This window comes from Petaurus breviceps, unplaced genomic scaffold (assembly GCF_028583685.1).
Source record: "Petaurus breviceps papuanus isolate PSGF00001 unplaced genomic scaffold, PetGlider_PUasm1.0 490, whole genome shotgun sequence".
In the NCBI taxonomy this organism is placed as follows: domain Eukaryota; kingdom Metazoa; phylum Chordata; class Mammalia; order Diprotodontia; family Petauridae; genus Petaurus; species Petaurus breviceps.
The window spans coordinates 10114285-10135615 of record NW_027186352.1 but is presented as its reverse complement, the minus strand read 5'-3'; the positions used below and the strand labels follow the sequence as shown (position 1 = coordinate 10135615).

At 47.3% G+C, this 21331-nt stretch overlaps 1 protein-coding gene across 1 annotated transcript in view; it reads right to left on the bottom strand.

Moving 5' to 3' along the window:
- The window catches only part of ADAM12 (ADAM metallopeptidase domain 12), a 382969-nt gene that overhangs the window by 61811 nt on the left and 299827 nt on the right, over nucleotides 1–21331 (bottom strand). Inside the window, exons 12-13 of the mRNA XM_069101636.1 lie at nucleotides 10475–10652; nucleotides 3049–3293 (exon numbers count right to left, since the gene is read on the bottom strand). Of these exons, the coding sequence (XP_068957737.1) occupies nucleotides 3049–3293; nucleotides 10475–10652 (423 nt within the window). The remainder of the gene's footprint in view (nucleotides 1–3048; nucleotides 3294–10474; nucleotides 10653–21331) is intronic.

Below are 21331 nucleotides of genomic sequence, written 5' to 3'. Positions count from 1 at the left end.
AGAGAGAGAGAGAGACAGAGAGAGAGAGGAGAGAGAGAGAGAGAGACAGAGAGAGACAGAGAGAGACAGAGAGAGAGACAGAGAGAGACAGAGAGAGAGACAGAGAGAGACAGAGAGAGAGACAGAGAGAGACAGAGAGGACAGGCTGATCTTGGTGTGGTGGTCCCCAATCCCACCGTGGTACCCAGCTAACAAGAGAAGCCGCAATATTAGAATTTGTTTTTAAACAGACAACTCAGTTACCTGCTGCCACCCCTAGGAAGACTATGGCAGGCAGAAAGTTGGTTTGTCTTAAAAATGGATGATTTTAAAAGAATGTGTATATTTTCAGTTTTGGGCTTTTGCCCAGTGTTTTTTTGGCATTGGCTTTTCAGCTTTGGGATGTAGTCATCCCCAACACTCCCCCCCCCCCCCGCAGTAAATTCAGTGGCCCTATGAATGTTGCAAATCCAGTGTCCATGTGGTAGTTTAGGACTAGACTGTGGTTCTGAGAGCCTAGGATCAAGGGAGTTGGGGTTTGAGGGTACTTTAATGGTCAATAGCTTATTTAGTCTAATCCCTGATGTGGTCATTGGAGAAGTTGATGTCTACATTAAGGAAGCCATTAGCTCAAGGACAAAGAGCAGGGCAGTGGCCAAGTCAGACTTAGAAGCCATTTCTGGTTTTCTATTAAGCAAGTCAGACAGCGCAGATAAAGAAATTCAATGCAATAATTACATTTGAAGCAACAGGCTTAATGTGTATAGATGGCCTCATAACTAATTGCTTCTGGCATCCCTCGCTAGAGGAAGGTGGAACCCCAGTGGGACATTTATTGAGATCTATGGGCCAGAATTTCTTGGGATAGGTGAGCATGGATGGACTGGGACCTACATCATTAGAGGAAATACTCAACTCTGCAAGATCACCAATCCATCAGTGCTCACTGAAGTCTCCAAAATGTTTAACCTTGGGCTGCCTCTTCCCTCCTGCCCAGAATGCTCCCGGGCATTCTTCAGCTATCAGCAATTAGCATGTGCTTGGAGGATGCAAAGAGAATGTCTGTCTCCTCCTAACTCCATTCCTCCCCAAAAACATGGAAAGCAAAATAAAAACGTTTTTTAAAAAGGCTTGATTGGGCAGTTGTTCCTTTACACTGATGTGCAGGTGACTAGGAGGGAAACGCATGGTAGAGCACACTGGCTCATGGGCCAGAGGGTTTTGAGTAAGTCATATATCCCTGCTCTGTGACTCAGTTTCCTCAACTGAAATGTGAATGGTTGGACTAGAAAATCTCTAGGGCACCTCCCAGCTCTTGGTCCTGCAGCTCTAAGCAGCATTCTCCAGAGGCTACCTTCTCTCTGCCAATTACTTCTAATTATCCTGTCCGTATCTTGCCTGTATACAGTTGTTTTTATGTTGTCTTCCTCACTAGTTTGTGAACCTTTCAAAGCAGGTGGTGTTTGTCTTTCTTTGTATCTTCAGATCTTCGCACAGGGCTTGGCACATAGTAGGCCCTTCACAAATGCTTGTTGGCTGCTTGGCCAGCAGGGCTTCCAAACCTTTGGATCCCAAAGCTCAGCCCTTTGCTGAATTTCAGAGACAAACTCAAAGCGATATTTTCAACTTGAATCCTAATTCCAAGACGGATGCCTTGATTGACAAAGCAAACAAATCTAGCTCCAGAAAGGAAATCCTTATTTTCCTGCATTTATTCTCCAATAAGAGGATGGCAAAAAGTTAAAGAAGGTGAAAAAAACTCCACCACCTGTACAGGTGCACACAACATCTGGTAAAAGATCCTTTGGACAAAAGAGGGGGATCTGAGAAGAGATGAGATGTCACAAGGATCCAGGGCTTGGGATCACACACGTATCCACAAACTCCATGGAGGGAAATGGTTTATTGTGAGCTCTTGGCATTTATGTGGCCTTGGGCAAGTCACTTGTCCTTTTAAGACCTCGGTTTCTCCATCTGTAACGGAAGGCGGAGGACAAGGCGGTCTCTTTTGACTGATAACTTAATGGCTAACAAAAAGATTAGAAAATCAAAACCTTTGGTTTAAAGGTTTGGGTCCAGTTTTTCAAAAAGAAATGTTTTAAAAGAGAATTAACCTTGGACGTTTTCATTCCTCTATGTTTCACAAAATGATGAAATGACTTACCTAAATGGTCCTCTCATTGGTCAGTGAGCCAAGGGACCAAAGGACAAAGACCACGCGACCCGTCCCCTCTGCCTACCTTGTTGAGCAAACACTTCTTAAGGACCTACTACGTTCCAGCCACTGTGCCCGCGGCATTTTATAAACAGTATCGAGTGTTCGGGGGATACACAATAGCAATACTATCACCAACTGAAATTGATGTAACACTCCGAGGTTTGCAAAGCACGTTGTGAATGTTGTTGCACTTGAGCCCCACAAGGACGCTTTGACGTAGGTACTATGGTATTGGGAGCTCCATTTACAGATGAGAAAACTAAGGTTCACAAAGATACTGTTTCTTGCCCCAGGCCCAACAGGTAGTCTATTTCAGAGATGCGATTTGAACTCAAGTCTTTCCTGACCATAATACAACTACTCAAGATCACCGATGACAATTTGAGTCTTTGAATTACATATCCTGATTTTTATAGAATATGCTTTTATTTGTTGAGGGGAGGAGGGATTGTGGTGTGGTGGGAAAAGCCCTGATTTTACCCTCAGAAAACCTGGATTCAGCTCCTGCCTTGACATTTAGTGGTGTAAGTATGAGCACATCCCTTCCTCTCTCTGAGGCTCAGTTTCCTACCCTGTAAAATGGAGGATATTGGATTAAATGGCCTTTGAAGTCACTCCTGACTATAATGCCATCTCCAGGAGTGCTGCCCAAGTGACCTTGGGACTGTCCCTTCTCCCTGGGCCTCAGTTCCTTCTCTGTAAAAGGGTCCTGTCCGGCTTCTGCTTCCTCCTCCCTGGGGCTCAAGTCTCCTCATATCTAAAGAGGAAGGGTTGGATGAGCTGGCCTCTGAGGTCCCTTCTAGCTCAAAACTTCTGATTCATTGATAACCATCCCCACCCACCAGTGTCACAGGAAGGCTGTCCCAAAGGCCCTTTGTAAACCTGAGAGTAATGCAGAAAAGATGGGGAGTTCTGTGTCCATGCCTCGCACTATGGGCTGACCAAAGCTGCCTGGCCTCCTGCCCACCTGCTGGGAGCTCTGACCTTCTCCCTGCCCAGCACACACCTGGCAGTTTTCACAGCAGAGTCCGTGGGCGCACACGGCCTCGGGCTTCAAAGTGCAGGTGGTTGCGTTGCAGCACGGGTTGGTACATTCCTGCAGAAAGCATCCAAAAAAAAAACAACAACAAACAAACCCAAAACTGAATGAATGAATAGAAGTGTGTGCATATTTGTTTCTATGCAAGAAGAAATGACTTCCCTCATACCTGATTCACATTCAGACAGTAGGTCCCTATTGCTTTTCCCTGTTTAGGGTTCCGTACATGAGCTATAACTTTTACGATACTTTGCACCATCCCCAGAATTCTGAGGTTAGGGACTATTAATGAGATGAAAAGGATGAGAAAAGGGAGGTCCCTGTCACCAGAGGCACTCTGTGAGAGCCCAAAACTGAACCCGGTCCACAAGCCTCCATGGCTGGGTGTAGGATAGGGAAGGGTGAGCACCCCAAGGCCTGAAGACTCAACCAAGAAGTGACTCAATGCTGTGGGGTGTGTGTGTGTCTGTGTACTTGTGTGTATGCGTGTGCATATGTGAGTGCATGTGTGCACTTATGTGTATATGCATGTGCGTCGGGGTGTGTGCGCACATGTGCAGGGGTGTGCTTGCACTAGTGCATTTCTTTAAAAACAAACTTCCTAACCAAAATTCATGCTTCCTCATATAGTGCTTTCTTGTAATTTCTTTGGATATTAAACCATTTAAGGTCACAACAAATAAGTAAATTCAAGCAAAAACAGAAAAGAGAATGGCCAAGTGAGTGACCTGGCTGTCTGTCTCAAGCACGGATCATTCCCTGCTTTCACAGATTTCAGGGGCAGGACGTTCTGAGAGTCACAGAAAGAACACAATGAGCATACTCAGAAGGTCCAGGCTGCTGGGCTGCATCTCTGAGAAGGAAAAGCTGCGGGACGTGAAGCCTGAGCCTGCTACACTGATTATCTCTGGTCCTTTCAGGGTGTGTCCTCTCCCAAAGGCTGGGACAGCAGAAGGGACTGTGAAATCAGGTCAATCCCTCCATTCCACAAGCCTGTGTGAAGCACTTACTAAGTATAAGATGCTGGGCCTGGTTCTAAGAATTACAAAGGCCAAACCCCAAAGTGGCCCCTGCCTTCAGGGAGCCAACACTCTGCTGGCAGAATAGTGAATCCACACAGAGAAGTCACTTTGTGTATCTGGAGAAGGAGAGAGTGCTGGAAAAAAGGGGGAGCAGTGAAGATTTCTGGGGAACGGGACAAAATATGCCGAGAGATGGAGAGAGAACGTTCTAGGCGTGGGGGCAGGAAATGCAGGTGGTCAGCTGGCCAGGGAAGCTCCCTCCCGTGGCCTCAGCCCTATGCAGGGGGCATGCGGGAGCCGTTAGGCAGCTGACCTTTGGACTTCCAGAAACTTCTAACAAGAAGCTGAGATAGAGAAGGAGCTGCCCTCTCAGGAAGGAAAGTGAGCAGGGGATAGAATACTTTTTGGGTTATTTTCACAGACATCTTTGAGAAAAGGGGAAAAGAGAAGAAACAACACCTTTCTCAAAGTTTTAAATGAAGGAGTGAAACATGAACACAAATCTGTGTGCAAACGTGCATGCATGTTTAGACAAGACACACATATGCATACAGTAACACAAGCCATAGGACATAGACGTACATATATACAAATTTAACGTTTGCATTTTTTCCTGTGATTTCACAGAAGAGCTCCTGCTGAGAAGCTCCTTCCTCCCATGCAGTCAGGCAAAGGGGCACCTTGGTGGAAGGCTGCCTGGCCAATAAAAGGCTAAGTAGCTCGGCGAGGATTCCACACCCAGTATGTGCTCAGGGCAGGATTTGATCTCGCATCTTTTGAGCTCTGAGGCTGGTCTTTTACCCATTACACTTTGTTACCACTGTCCCTGTGTGTACTTTGTCTCTGTCTCTGACTCTCCCTCTCTGAAGGTACACACGAGGCAGCATGTTCACAAGCCAGCCTTGGAGTCAGCAAGCCTTGCCTCTGAGAGCCTGGCTATCCTTGAAGTACTTTAGGCAGCTTCCAAAGACTCTAAGTTGCCAACCTGCATTAGTAGAGGGAAATTCCTCACCTGGGAGTTCCTTGTGCCAATGAAATTGCATGCCTGTTATGTAAAAATGCATGTATGCATGTTCTCTACCATGTTCTCTCCAGATTCTTCAAGGTGAGGTGGCTGTGACCTGGGGACCTAGAAGGCCATGGCAGTGAAATTGATATACTAGAGAGAAAGCCTCTACCTACAAAGCCAGCGATGGATCGTGTGTGTGTGTGTGTGTGTGTGTGTGTGTGTGTGTCTGGGGTTCAGCTCAGAGAAGGGCCCCCCTCACCAGCTTGGTTCCAAGAAGGGGAGCGACTTCTCAACCACAGGAACTGCTGATCTCCATCTGCAAAGGTGCAGAAAGTCCTGCAGGGAGTCTGAGTGTGCATGTGTGTGTGCGTGTGCGTGTGTACATGTACAAGAGTGTACCTAAGTGTATACACACAAATCTTCATAAATCAGCACAGACAGCAGAAGCCTTCTGCCCTAAATCCTTCATGGCTCCTCTCTTTATGAAGTTGGGGCCTGTCACAGTCCTCCAAAGGTTCAGAGTTTGACCCAAGCCCAGACTGTGCTCTCCCATCCCACCTGTCCAGTACCGTGGCCCTGCTGATTGTGGGATGAGCCCCTCCACTAATGAGACCTGAAAGCCATTATTGCCTTCTTTCCCATCCTGAGCTAAATCAGCTGCTGTAAATCTGGGCCCATCAAAGAGCTTTCACCCAGAAGCCCACTCCCCTCCCAGCCCCTGACTCCTTGAGCAGGAGATGGAACGCGGGAAGTTTCTGGCGGCTTTCCTTTAAAGGACGCTAGGTCCCAGAAAGAAAGGGGAAATGAGAATGAGATAAGTGGGCTTAAAGGTATTGTCAGCTGTGGCCACGCTGCTGAGCTGAAGTATGAACAGCTTGCTGCTCAGAGCCCAAGAGCGCCGGAGCAGCCAGGAGCTTCTCTGGGCCCGCATAGCCCCCATCTGAGGCTCTCACGGCGCTAGCGCATTGCCGCCGCTGTCCTTGGTGGCTCTGTGTTTAGCGAGCATCGCGTTTAATTCCGAGCATCTCACGGCGCAGCTGAGGCAGCCCCGAGATGATGAAAACTTCCTAGAGAATGAGTGAGACCACAGGCTCTGATAACCTGTGTTCCCTCTAATTTGTATTCCCATAGGCGAGGCTGTCCAGAATGTCTGCCCTGAAAGGCAGCTTCTCCTGATGAATAAAGCACCTGCCCTGGAGTTAGAGACACGGGATCCAATCCTGCCTCTGATGATTGCCCCATAGCCAACACTGGGCAGCTCACTGCACCTCTCTGACCCTCAGTTTCCTCGTCTGCAAGAATAGGGGTTATGCTACCCATTTCACTGAGTAGCTGGGGACAGGATGAAATCCTACCCGCAGCACCCTTGGGTAGGGCATGGAACATGGGGTTTGGAGGGATGGAGATGTGGGTTCAAGTTCAGCACCATACATTTGTGAGTCCCCGGGTGATTCAGGACAAGTCGCTTCCTCCAAGTCTCAGTTTCCTTCTCTGAAGCAGGGGGCGATGATAGCATCTGCCTCCCAGAACTGTTGTGAGGACCCAATGGGATAATGCATGCATAGTTATTGCAAGCTTCAGTGCAGTTTGCAAATCTGAACACTTAGCTACTTATTTCTGGCCCAGGTCTGTGATTTTCTTGGTAAAGAGAACTCCTATTATTACTGCTGTTGTTGTAATAGCAGAAAATAGTAGAGGCTATTTTTTCTTCAAAAGGACCTGAGGTGGACTAATAGCCTCTTAGAGTCAGAGCTGGAACATGCCTCGGAGGCTGGCTAGCTCACTCCTCATTCTACAGCTGAGGAAGCAGGCTCAGGGAACTTGGGTGACTGGAAAGGGTGCCCATACAAGAAGTGAACAGCAGAGCTGGGATTTGAACCCAGGTCTGACTCCAAATCCAGCACCCTGCCTGTTTCATCTCCACATAATAGCAGAGATCTCTGCCCCTGGCTGGTAATATGTCTTTGAACCAATCAGCAGGAGCTCTTTTCCAGAGCGAAACATCTGGGGACTCCCTTGGTAGACAGGTGGGCTGGAAAGGTCAAGGGGAGAGCTGGATGGATATGATATAGCAGCCACAGGTGGAAAAGAAGAACAAGATGAGAATTGCAAAAAGAAAGTGACCCACTGTAAGGGGAGGGGTTTGGTTGGTGAAAACAGACATTTCCCTGTGAGGAATCATGAGTTGTATTAATTTAGTTTAATAAACCATTACATGGGGCTCAAATCAAAGAGAAACGGCTGGAAGTTAACAGGAGACCCCCAGAGAAATATGGATCCATTAAATTAATTTGGGCTGTTTTCAAGTCATTAATGAACACTCCAAGGAATTTCCACTTTGCCAACCCTAGTGTTATTTAAAAAGTTTTCTTGTGCTCATCTCCAAAGGAGTTTCTTTAATGCTATCATTAGAACCAGCTTCTGCACTGTGCCAGGCCTCACAATGTACCATAAACAAGCTAGAGAGCCACCAGGAGAAATAGAAGGAAAGAAGGAAGGAAGGAAGGGAGGAAGGGAGGAAGGAAGGAAGGGAGGAAGGAAGGAACGTAGGAAGGCAAGAAGGAAGGAAGAAGGAAGGAAGGAAGAAGGAAGGAAGGGAGGAAGGAAGGGAGGAAGGAAGGAAGGGAGGAAAGAAGGAAGGAAGGAAAGAAGGAAGGAAGGAAGGAAGGAAGGAAGGAAGGAAGGAAGGAAGGAAGGAAGGAAGGAAAGAAGGAAGGAAGGAAGGAAGGGAGGGAGGAAAGAAGGAAGGAAGGAAAGAAGGAAAGAAGGAAGGAAGGAAGGAAGGAAAGAAGGAAAGAAGGAAGGAAGGAAGGAAGGAAGGAAGGAAGGAAGGAAGGAAGGAAGGAAGGAAGGAAGGAAGGAAGGAAGGGAAGCAGACTTGGATAGTGAGGATGGAAAGGACAGCATCCCTGAAGCATGGAACAGCTTGCTTGCCTCCCCATAGATTCAGCTGCTCCACCATAGATTCAGCTGCCCCAACAGAATTCCTCTTCAGCACCTTTCACTCCCAGATCAGTGATCAGATGCTCAAGGACTCAGAGTTGGAAGGAAGGCTAGAGGCCAACCCTTCCATCTTACAGATGAGAAGACTGAGGCCAAGTGGCTTATCCCAAGTTATACAGGAAGCACAGACAGAAAGCCCGTGGTGATTAGAGTCAGACGTGCTAAGGAAGGATTCGTCTATCTGCTGACTGTCAGAACCTGAGGAGGTGCCTCTGGGAATCTGGCCCTCTGCCCTCTGAGCCAGGGGCATTGTCTCTTACTGGACAGGACCCCTCCATGTCCTCTTCTCAGACACATCCATACCATTTAATAACTTAGTGTGAATCACAGAGGGGCAGGGGGGCAGAATGAATAAGTGAGACTTGTACTCAGGAAGGCCTGTGTTCTGCTTTGGCCTCCAGACTGCCTGTGTGACCCTGGGCAAGCCATGAATCTTGCAGTGGCCCAGGCAACTCCTAAGACCATAAAGAAGTATGATAGTGTAAGGAACCCTGGATGTGATTTGGAGTCAGAGGACATGGTTTGGAGGATCAGCTTTGCTGTCTGCCATTTTGTGACCTAGGTCAAGTCACTTAACCTCTCTGTGCCTCAGTTTCCTCATGGGGTCAATAAAAGCACCTGCCTCCCAGGATCGCTGTGAGAACGGAATGACAGAAGAGGTGTCAGCGCTTTGCAGAAGCGACATCAGTGCTAGCCAGAGCTGGCACTGGGGACTCAGGGCCAGTATCTCCTGCCTGAAGCCTTCCCTGATACCCCCAGAGCTCACACCCTACATAACAACAACTTTGTACTTGTTTTTCGTATTCTTGTACATGTACACCTTGGCTCCCTCTTTAGAGTGTAAGCTTGCTTGAGGGTAGGGCTTGTTTCATTCTCTGTACTTGCATTCCCTGTAACCAGTCTGATGCTTGGCACATAGTTGGTGCCTAATAAATGCTTATTGATTGACTGGCTTATCCAATCTTTGAATTCCACACTGTGTGAAGAAATGCAGCTCCTCTATTTTATAATTTTATAATACTGCCTTTTCTTTTTTAATAAGTAACTGACTTAGGTCGATTCCTTTTTCTGTCTCTCAAGAGAAAATCTTGAGATTTCTGGGGGCTGTTTATTTCTGAATAGGCTTAGAGATGCTCTTCTGAACCCTTCAGAAAGATGGGTCATTGTTTCCAATCCATCCTGAGCCTGACTGGTCCCCAGGGCTTAAGAAGCCTCTCAGCCTCAGGGATTGCTTAGAGATGCTAACCAGGAGAAGGGCAGGGATTCGAGGATGGGGCACTACGGTTCCTGCATACAGAGGAGGCCCCGGCCCTCAGGGTTGGGCAGGCAGGGGTGGAGAGGAAGCTCCTGGTGAAAACTGGCTCTGCCTTATTCAAATTCCTCTCTAGTTATGAGCCTTGAAAAGAGAAAGCAATGTGCTCATTACTGATTTGGAAGGAAATTCTGGGGCTTTCTTCTCTGTGGATCTCCAAGGCAAGTGCCTCCTGACTCTCCCCTGCCTCCTCTTGCCCAGAAGCCTGCTCTCTTCAATAAAGAGGGTCCTCATCTGCCTAAAGGGAGTGAGAGAAATGTACGTGGGCACACCTATAAGATCCAATCAAGTCCTCTCCTTCCCCTGGACGCTATTCGAGGGGACCAAGCAGGATTTCTCCAGCTCTCATTTTGGGCATGTACATCTCTTGCGTCTGATTATGCTGAGCCAGAGGCTCGTTCTTCCTTCTTCAGGGTCTGAAATGTGTGTCAGGCTTCAATGTTGGCACCCTGGGACTGAGCCCAGTGGGCCCTCCCTAGTTGCATCTCTGCTGTCTTCCTCAAACGGTCTCCTATTCACTTCCCTGGATGGATGTGGTATCCCTTGGGAGAGTGAGCTCCTCAGGCATGGACTGTTTGATTTCTTTGTCATTGGATCCCTAGAAACAATCAGAGTACCTGACATATTTGATTCTGCTATTGTTTACTGGACCGGTATGAGAAACTCCCAGGGAGGCAAGGCCCTCCATCAGTGCAGAGTGGCTCCAACCCTGCCCCTAGTGCTATAGCGCTGCCTGGAGCCCGAGAGGGGATGCTCTTGTCTGGGGCCCCCTAGCCTGGGACTTGGACCTGGTCTGCCTTTCTGCAAGGACAGCCTCTGCCTGCCACCCCAGCCAGCCTTGGTGGTACCCAATCACTACTGTTGGGATGGAGCCAGGCGATGGTAGGCTTACGTCTGGTTCCCCACAGTCACACTCCTCTCCTTCTTCCACGTAGCCGTTGCCACACTTCTGGCCCCCAAAGGACTCTTGGATGTTGGGCAGGTTAAAGAGGCACATGCCCATCCCCTTCTCCAGGCTGGTCTCCAGATCTCTTTTGCTGCAGCTGCTGAACATCACAGGGAATGGATAACTGGGGAAAAGAAGAGGAAGAGAAAACACAGGGGCCAGTGGGTCCCTCCTGTCCTGGCCACAGCATCGTCGGGCAACAGCAGGCGCTCCCGCCATGAAACCCCGCCCAGCCTTTAGCATCTGGGGCATGGAGAGGAAAGGGCCCTTTCCTGGGAGGAAGGAGAATGGGCGGCAGATCCCCACCCCATCCTCAGAGAGCTGGTACTTGGCCTTTCTCTGCCTCAGTTTCTCCAGCTGTAAAGTAAGGACACTATCCCTGTTGTCTCCTGCTCTACCAGGTCCTTATGAAGAAGGCTCTTTTGGAAGCAATAAAGCCCCATGGAAGGGCGAGTCAGTCAGTGTTTGCAAACAGCTGGAGCTTGAGCTCTCCTCATGTCGAAACAACAGGTCGCCTAGGGACAGGCCTAGGCCCTGTGATTCCAGTGGCCTAGGCAACTCTGGGGTGAGGGGAGCCCAGCACTTTGCACATAATAAATAGTTTAATAAACATTTTTTCATTCATTCTTTCACATACAATGTCATGGAAGGAATGGATTTCCTCCCCACTGGTCAAAGAAATCACTAATGTTTGAGAGGAGAGTAGACACTTCTGCAGAAAAAAAAAATATAATTAGGACAAGTAAGGGGGGGTTTTGGTGGTGGATAGAGACCTAGACCGGAGGTTAGAAAGACTTGAGGTCAAACTCTACCTCAGCCACTTATTGTCTGTGTGACCCTGGCTAAGTCATTTGACCTCTGATTGCCTCAGATTTCTCATTTGTAAATCAGAGATGGTCATAGCGCCTACTCCCAGGACTGCTGGGAAGACTAAGAAGATACTATTTATAAAGCACTTTGCAATCTTAGAACCCTATGGACATGCTGTCATTATTATAATTTACCTGAAGTCTAAGTTTGCCCCTTCTCATTTTGAGTGTATGCCAATGTGCCTTTTGGAAAAGAGAAGTCCATCCCAGCATCCAGGAGGTGGGAGGGATCTAACTGCCAGAGGCATCTGGTCCAGCCCACATCTGCAGGAGAATCTCTTCCATCACCTCTGACTTCCATATCTTTGCTCAGCCCCCACCTCTCTCAGCAGCCCATTCCCTTTGGCAGGAACTCTCATGGTTGGGGAGTTTTTCCTGACCTGGAGCCTAATCCTGTCTCCCCAATCCTCAGCCCTTGCCCCTACTGCTCCTAGGCCTGCCCTCTGGGGCTGAGCAGAGCAGGGCTAAACCCTCTTTCAAGTCCAGCCTCTTAAATACTTGAAGTGGGCTATCTGGTGCCCCCTGAGGGGCCCCCGTTTCCTTTAGCCAATCTTCCTTGAAGTGGGTTCAAGACTCCTCCTCATCCTGATGGCCTTCCAGTTCCTCAGTGTCCTGGGGTCCCAGACTGTTCCTCTTTCCAACTCTGTTTAGGGTCAAGTACTTTGTGGGTGGTCAAGGGTAGCCCTCTGATCCTAGAGCTCACTGACCAATGGGCCCACCTCTAATGTGGTTCAAATGGTGCTTCCTAAAACATGGGTTTCACTTCATTTCATTTCAACAAGCAGTTATAAAATCCCTACTATGTGGTACACACTGAGAACAAAAAGACAAAAATGAAACAGGACTTGTCCTCAGGAAGCTTCTATTCCACAACAGGCAGGAAGAACTGTGTGTCCATAGAGAAGTACTACAAAGTCCTTTCTGTGGGAAGGAGTTCTCACTGGGGGACCAGGAAAGGAAAAGCCTTGGTGGGGGAAGGTGGTGCCTGAACTGAGCCTGTAAGCAAGTGAGGGCTCCTGAGAGGAAGCCTAGGGGGCCAGAGAGAGCATTCCAGGCCCAGACACAACTTATCTGAAGGCCCCAGAGTGGGAGACAGAGCGCCATATTTGTGGACTGGGTCATTTTGGGGAATGGAGACTATGTGAGGAAGTAATGAGAAGTCCCTCTGAAAAGACACACTGGAACCAGAGAGTGAAGGACTTAAAATTGCCAACCAAGGACTTAGTCTCAGAGGCAATGGGGAGCCATTGAAGCTTCTTGAGCAGGGGACTGATGTGGGGAGACTTATGTTTAGGATATGACTTCAGTAGTTCTGTGGAGAATAGACTGGGTAAGGGAAATGCAGAGCAATGAGGAGGGGGCCATGCAAGCAAGGTGGTGCCTTCAGTGTGCAGTGGAGGGAAGGGAGGTGGGTGATGCTGTGGGCAGAGAACTGATGTGGAATGGGCCACGAACAACTGATTATATATGAGGGACTAGGGAGGGAGATGAGTCGAGAATGGCCCAAAGTGGAGCATGTGGTGTTTCCTCTGGGGGAGGCTTTGAACCAAGCCCACCCTTAACAATCTAGGCTGGGGGGCTGGCCCAGCTCCCAGCACCAGCCCCTGTTGTAAAATTGACATTTTCCACAACTGGCAGCAGAGGAAAGTTAACAGAGGGAACTGTGCCTGGAAATGAAGGAGGCCTATTACTTAGTAAGAAAATCCAATACTGTTGTGCAGAGTACGCCACTGAGACATTTACAGGATGGCATGAGAGCTGGACCTGAGTCAACTGGCCCATCAAAGGTGCCCTGCGGGGCCTGCCTGAAGCCAGGAAGCCACAGCCACCATCGCCCTGGTGCCAGCAGGCAACTCCACGGCATGGCGGCTTCCAGTCAGATGGAGAAGGAGCCTTGCCCAACACAGGTTATTGACACGGGCCTCGTTTTAATCTGCAAACTCATAGATAAGTGAGTGCCTTTCAGCAGGAGAAGCCCAGACCAGGCCAGATGCTCCTCTTGGAGTGTGAGCCACAGACCTGCAAAGTCAGCTGGGAGAGTCTGTGGAGATCTGGGGCATGAACTCCTTCCCCAGGCACCACTCATAGTGGCTCCCGCCTCCCCCTCTACTCCCCTCCCCCATGCTGGCTGTCCAAGCTCCTTCTTAGACACTTACTTGCTGTATGACCCTGGGTGGGTCACTTAACTTCCTCGTCTGGGGGTGGGATCATATTTATAAAGAGTTTTGAGGGTCTCAAAGTGCTTATAAATCATACTTTTCATTAACAGCACCACTGCTGTCACTACTGCAGCCGCTCCCCACTCCCCTGTGAATGGGGTGGGCCCCACCCCCACCCCCACCCTGCACCTGCCCACTCACATCCTATTCCTCTCCAGGCCCAGCTTTGTTCTCATCTCCTTCCCAAATCTTTCCTGATCCTCTTAATTGAAAGGAAGCTCTCTTTCCTCCAGAGCTGGACCCCTCAGTTTCCATCCTGTGCACCTAGCATATTCCAGCTGGGACATGTATGAGAGTTTCTTTCTTTCCACAGTTTTTATTGCTACCTTTTTTTTACTCACTGTTGGCAAGCATTCCATGCCCTGTCTTTGCAGAAGCTGGAGTGTCTTTCCATGCCTGGAGTGCTCAATGAAGTCAAAGCTCAGCTCAGGTGCTACTGCCTACAGGAAGCCTTCTAGAATCTCCTCCCCTGCAAATACTTTGGACGTTTGGTAAATTTTGAAGAACTTTACTTATTTTGCACATGTTGTTTTCTCCCAGTAGAATATAAACTCCTTGTGGACAGGGACTGCTTTGTCTTCGTCTTTGTGTCTCTGGTGCTTAGCATGTGGGAAGTACTTAATGAATGTTCATTGCACTGAATTTCAGGCATGATTTTCCAATCTATGATGGTGTCAACATTGTCGACCCTGTCATCGCTCCCTGTGTGCCAGTGGGGAATTATACCAGGACCTTGTGAGAGCAGACTAGGTGGCCTCATCTTCCTATGGACTACTACCACATTCCTTTCAGAAATTAACTTCCGGTCAACATGAAAACAGACAGAAAAAAAGCAGCATCCATATTCTCAAAGTAGGAAGTCTGAATGAATAGGGAGCCACGGGGCATGAGGGGGAGATGGATGAAGGAGCTGGAGAATCTTAGGATTACAGGCATGGCCGCCTCAGAGGCTTGGCTGGCGGTAAGGGAGTCCCTAGAGAACCAGAAGGTGATGTTCCCAGGAGGCTGAACAGTGTCAAAGGAAAGGGAGGAGGAGATGGAGCTATGCTTGGCCAATCTGTATCAGGGGGAATTCTGACACTCTTCCCTGTAACTTGGCGAAGGGTAGATTTTTTTTTTAAACCAAGATGGAAAGGACCAGAGTCTTCCTGATTCTGTCACTGGTTTCTTCCTCAAACATGATCTTATAGATGTCAACATTTCATTCAATTCAACAGCCATTTGCCTGGCAAATAGTAGGTGCTTAATACATGCTCATTGAGTTGAAAGAAACACTGACCACCTACAAGCATCATTCTGGGCAACGAGGAGACAAACACAACAGCGACACACGCCTTACCACAAAGACCTTGTAATCTGCTGCTGCTGAAATGAGGGTAATCATGACAACGCTAACATCTGTACAGTGTTCACTGCATGTCAGGCACAGTGCCCAGCTCTTTATAACGATTACCTCACTGGGTTCCCACAGCAACCCTGGGAGGTACCGATACTGGGGCAAACTGGGATTCAGTGACTTGCCCAGAGTCACACAGCTAGTGAATGTCTGAGGCTGGACTGGAGCTCACATCTTCCTGACTCTATTCACCATTCCCCCTCTCTGCCAAATGAATGAATTAATGGACAAAAAAAGCAATTATTAAGTGCTACATGCCAAATGCTGTGCTAAGGGCTGGGGGGGGGGCACAAATGGGAAAAGCAAGACAGTCTCTGCTCTCTCCTTCAGCATTTAGGAACGGAGGGGGGAGCATTGGATAAGAGTGCTGGACCTGGAGTCAAGAGACCTGAGTTCAAATCCAGCCACAGACACTTCCTAGCTGTGTGACCCTGGGCAAATCACTTAACCTTGTTTGCCGCAGTTTCCTCATCTGTAAAATGAGCTGAATCAGGAAATGGAAAACTGCTCTAGTATCTTTTCTAAGAAAACCGCAAGTGGGGTCAGACACGATTGAAATGACTGAACAAGAAGGCTCTGTTAGATTCATGAACACTTGTCTGGATTCAGTGAAGAAGTCTGACATCCCCAAAGTGGGAGCATAAGCCATGGTGAAGATTTCCTGGCTGATGAAGAGGATGCTGGCAGCCCTCAAAACCTGGCCCCATCCTGCTTTCTAACTTTATTATTTTTAAGAAAGATTACTCCCCTTCTCACACTCTATGGTTCAACCAAACTGGTTTCCACATTCTTCCTTGCCCCATTTCTCCATTTCCCACCTCAGTGACTTTTCACAGGCTATGTCCCACTCCTCAAATGGGCCTCATGTTTGCTTCCTGGCTTCCTTCAGTGCTTATCCCAAAGACCACCTTCTGCATGAGGATTTTCCTGACCCCAATCTCCACCATTACTTCTTCCCTCTTCCCAATGACCTTGTATTACAGTACTCTCTGACCACGTCTACCTCTTCAGAAACCTAGACTCAACTGTGACTCACTGCCCCAACTGCCTTAACTTGGAAGGAATCAGGAATGGACTAGATAACCACAGCGTTCCCCCTGTGATGTAAGGGCAGTTCAAGCAAAGGGCCGAGCACACAGTCGGTGTTTAATTGCGGTGTGCTGCTTGCTGGATGACAAGGTCATGAACACATCAGCAGGGTCAGAGATCTCAATGCTGCAGCCTGAGTGAGCCAGCTGGCTTTGTGTCTGGTTTCCAGAGTCCTCAGCTAGAACCAGTTTCTTTCCTATTTTCTCTAGTACGACTCTTTTGCCTGATTTCATTTTGCCTTTTAATTCCTCCAAGGTGCTTATTACCCATTTTATTGGGTCTTGAGAAATTGCTTGTTTTCTTTCTCTTGCTGCCTGCCATTGATGGTGTGACACTAAATCTTTCATCTGATGCTTTTGTCTCTGATTCTGAGATTGCAAAGCATATTGTTTGGTCATTGCATTGGATCTTTCTCATCTCCCTATGATTGCTGGGGGTTTTCAATGTCCATCTGAGGATTTCTGGAAGTGGAGCTTGTTTGAGGGGGGGATGTTGCTGTGGTCATTTTTGAGGGGATACAGAGGCTGCTGGCTCCCTAATGAGCTCTCATTCCCCAGAAGCCTACCAGTGGTAGGGATCAGAATGGGGACTATTCTTGCCACTTTCAAGGACTGCAAGGCTATGATGGCAGGAGAAACAGAAGTCTCTGCTAACCATCTCTGGAATAGATGGAGGGTAAATACTTTGGACAATTGGACTTGGGGCTTCATTTGTGTAGGGAGGTCCTGGGGAGGAACAAGGTACAGCCTTAGAGAGTTAACTTGGGGCACAGAGAGGTTAAGCGTTCTCCCCAAGGTCAAACAGTCAGGATGTAAGAGGCAGGCTGGGACTCAGATCTTGTGGACTTTGGGGGTGACTCTCAGGCTTCTGCATAGGTCTTTCTCCCTACAATGTGTTTATTATCTATTTTATATTGTTCTTTATTTCTTGACCATCTCTCTAAATGCTAGCAAGTGTATAAGCTCCTTGAAAAAAAGGGCCCTGTATAAAACTGTGCATCCCCTTTGACCCAGCAATGCCACTGCTAGGGCTGGATCTGAAAGAGAGCAGAAAAAAGTGAAATGGACCCACATGTACAAAAATATTTACAGCAGCTCTTTTTGTGGTGGCCAAGAACTGGAAATGGAGGGGATGCCCCTCAACTGGGGAGCGGCCGAACAAGTTATAGTATATGGATGCTATGGAACACTGTTGTTCCATAAGAAATGATGAGCAGGCAGACTTCAGAGAAACCTGGAAAGACTTACATGAACTGATGCTGAGTGAGGGAGCAGAAGCAGGAGAACATTGTATACAGTAACAGTAATACTGCAATGACCAGCTTTGGTAGACTTAGCTCTTCTCAGCAACACAATGATCTAAGACAATTACAAAACTCATGCTGGAAAATGTTCTCCACATCCAGAGAAAGAACTCTGGAGTCTGAATGCAGATAGAAGCAGATTCTCTTCACTTTTTTTGTTTTTTTCTTTCTCTTGGTTTTTCCCTTTTGTTCTGATTCTTCTTTCACAGATGACTAATGTGGAAATGTGTTTAATATTGTACATGTAGAGCCTACATCCAATTGCTGCAGTCTTGGGGGAGAGGGAGGGGAGAAATTTAGAGCTCAAAATTTTATTAAAGTGAATGTTGAGAACAAAAAAATACAAATAATTTTATAAAAGGAAGAAAACCAGGGTGCTATCCACTAGAACAGAAGCTTCCTGGGGGCAAGGACCATTTCATCTTTTTCCTCTTTATCTCCAGCCCCTGAGAGAGCAGACCCTTAGTAAGTATTTGTGGGATTGGATTATCTCTCCTCTTTTGTTTTCCTCCATCACCCATGTGCCAGGAACGTGGTAGGGCTAAAATACACCCAACACATTCCAAACAATAGCAGCACATAGCCAACCCTCAGCTCATGTCCAAGCCCAGAGGCAATTCTGCCTCCCCAAAGGAGGTGACCAGATGTCCTTTAAGGAGGTTTCCAACTCAGACCAATAATCCTCAGGCCTGGCCTTCAGTTTTCTCTTCTGTTAAGTGAGGAGGCTGCACCAGATGACCACAGTACTCAACAGCTCTCAATCTAAGATCCAGGAAATCCTTTTAATGATAATCTGTTAGTCAGTCTATTCCAGCTCGTTTCAGAAGCTGCAAGTATAGCCCTCCCACCCAGTCTTCTCTAGATTGCTTTCATCTTTTTTTTTTGTTTCATAGTTTTATTCCCTAGAGTAACCATAAAAAATAAGGGGGGGGGAGGAAGGGGAGAGAGAAGGGAAGAGAGAGAGACAGGAGAGAGAGAGACAGAAAGAGAGACAGAGAGAGACAGAGAGACAGAGAAAGACAGAGGACTTGTACCATGTAGCTACCCAGGACATGAAAGTTCTCCCTTGTATAGTTTTGCAGTTAATGGTTTAAGAAGACAAGCCTCTCTTCCTTCATTGCCTTTGACTTGTTCCTTACAAGGCACCTTTTTACACTTTTAATAAATAACTTTCGATGTGTCAAGCCTGTAGTGAGTTAAGTTGACCCAGAGCAATAATGGCTTGATAATTCCTTGAAATGAAATGTAGGAAATTTTTCAGAAGGAAAGAACAAAGCCCACTGGTACTGTGCGATGTCTTCCTCCCCCATCCTTGCTGAGGGCAGTGGCTTCCCACATGGAGAGCAGAGACTACTTATTTTAGAAGTCCTGACTCAAGTGCTCTGGCTTCTAAGTGCCTCCTCTGTTAAACACACTTGCCTCTCCAGCTAAAATGGAATGGGTAGAAATTACCAGAAGGGCAGATTTAGTAATTGGGCCCCCAAATGACAATGGAACAGATGATTGGGTAATTCAGAAAAACACTGTGCACCCCCTGATGGCTGCCGACCAGCCAGGCTGGCATGGCTTAATATTTTCGTAGTCATGAACCTGCCAAGCCAAATGTGATTAGAGGTTGCTTTTACTTGGACAAATCTGCAGGCAGAAAATGCCTTTCGTGTAAAGAGGCCTATTGTGAATTTCACCGCTCTGTTCTTAGGGTGAATCATCCTAAGCCAATTTATCAAGCTTGACAGGAGAATTCTGGAGTTATCTGCCTTGCAAAAATCCCTGGGAATTGTGTTCAGACATCTGCTTCTCTTGTTGGAGGGGAGGCAGCCAGGAAAAGTGGCTGGGCTTAGTCTGAGCTTATCAGAACCAGGCTCTTCATTTGTGGGGTTTCTGGGAAGCCGGCTACCTCATCCATAAGAATGTGAGAGATTGTGGAGAAATGAGGCTTCACGGTTCAGGGTCTTAGGCTTGAAATCAAGCCTGGTGCTGATGACAAGAAAGACAATGGAGAAGCCAAAGGAAAAACTGTGGGCCCATGCCCTTGGCATGTCCTCCCTTAATGCCAATGAACTGATCAATATTCATTTTTAAAGCATGCCCTAGTGCCAGGGCGGGTCTGTTTGGCTTGTGCATACATATATTACTCTCGCTGATGGGGTGGGGAACCTGCCACTTAACACGGTGACACATAGTAAGTACTAATTAAATGTTCTTTCTATATATTTATGAATCTTTGTATCTATCCATCTACCCCTCTATTTGTCTTCTACGTCATCAGTTTTCAAACTTTTTGTTTTAGGGCCCCTTTACACTATTAAAAATGATTTAAGACCCACAAAGAGCTTTTGCTTATGTGAGTTATATCTTTCACTATTTGCTATACCAAAAATTAAAATGTCTTTGTATTATTATGAAGACAGTTTTGATTCTGAGGACCCTTTGAAGGGGTCTCTGGACTACACTTTGAGAACTGTCAATCTATTTGTTATTCATAGCTGGGTCCTTTAACTAAGCTGTATTTATCTGGGTGCTTGACTGTTAAATTCTGTTAAAGAGAAGCCCAGATCCAAAATTCTGGTTGACCCAGTTCTTTGAATCTCAAGTTTTAAATGAATGGAAATTGCAAACAGAGAAGATGCTGAATGTACCTGTCACTTGTTGATGGGAGTTAATCCACTCAGTTTGAGGGACTTGGAGGGCAGAGAAGTCTGCAATGGAAGGCTGAGGAATCATGCCTTAACTCAACCCTCTCTGTCTGGACAGCCCCACAGCACAGGAAAATAGGCCTAAAGTTTTAGAGGCAGAAAGATCACTGAGGTCACTGAGTCCAAACCCCTCCTCTCAAAGAAGAAAAAACTGAGGGTCAGAGAGGTTCAGTGACTTATCCAGGGCATCTGAGCAAGGATTCAAATCCTTGGCCTCTAAGAATAAAGCTCTATCTACTATACAAAGCCACCAGGCCCAGTCAGCTCAGGCATCTTATCCTCTGTCCTGAATAATAATCAAATCAATATTAATATTACTCCTGGAAAAGGCATGAGGACCTAGTGTCTGGTGTCTTCTCTCATAATTCCTACTACCCCCCTCACCTGTACCAAAGATGACTTGCACACAAAGTGTTGCAGGGCCCCATAGAATATAAGCTCTTTGAGGGCAGGGTCTGGCTCAGCACCTAGCCCAATGCCCAACACATAGTTTGTTTGTTTACTACTTGTTGGTTTAAAAAATCCAAGTAAAACATGCAGATGTGGGAAGGATGCCCTCTTCTAGGCATCTGAATGTGCAATAACCCACCTAACTGCATTACAGCCTATCAATTCACCTACACTATGAAGTAGGTTCCCTTGCACTGGAGGTTTTTGGGCAGTGGCTGGACCACTTGTTGGGGACGAGAGTCTCATGTGACCCAATACATCTAGACTGACTCCAGTCATGCTCCATTTTCCTCCAACACTGTGTTCATGTCCTGACTCTCTGTCTTACCTTGTCCCCTCCAAACCCTCCTTTCTATTTCTGGAACCATAAAGAAATCAATCCTCCATTGGTATTGGAAAAGGCAAGTCAACCTATCCGCTTTTGGCTCTATGCACTATACCTACGACTTTACATACCAAAATGTCCTCTTTCTGGCTTTCAATCCCCTCTAGGAACAGAATCCCCTACTAGAACATATATCTTGAGGGTAGGGACTGTTGTCATTTTTTTTGTATTTGTTTTCCCAGATTGCAGGCCAGTGCTTCACTAGTGGTAAGTACTTAATGTTTCTTTTTTTTATCTATTCCTTCCATCCATCCTTCCATCCATCCTTCCATCCATGCATCCATCCATCCATGCATCCATCCATGCATCCATGCATCCATCCATCCATGCATCCATGCATCCATGCATCCATCCATCCATCCATCCATCCATCCATCCATCCATCCATCCATCCAT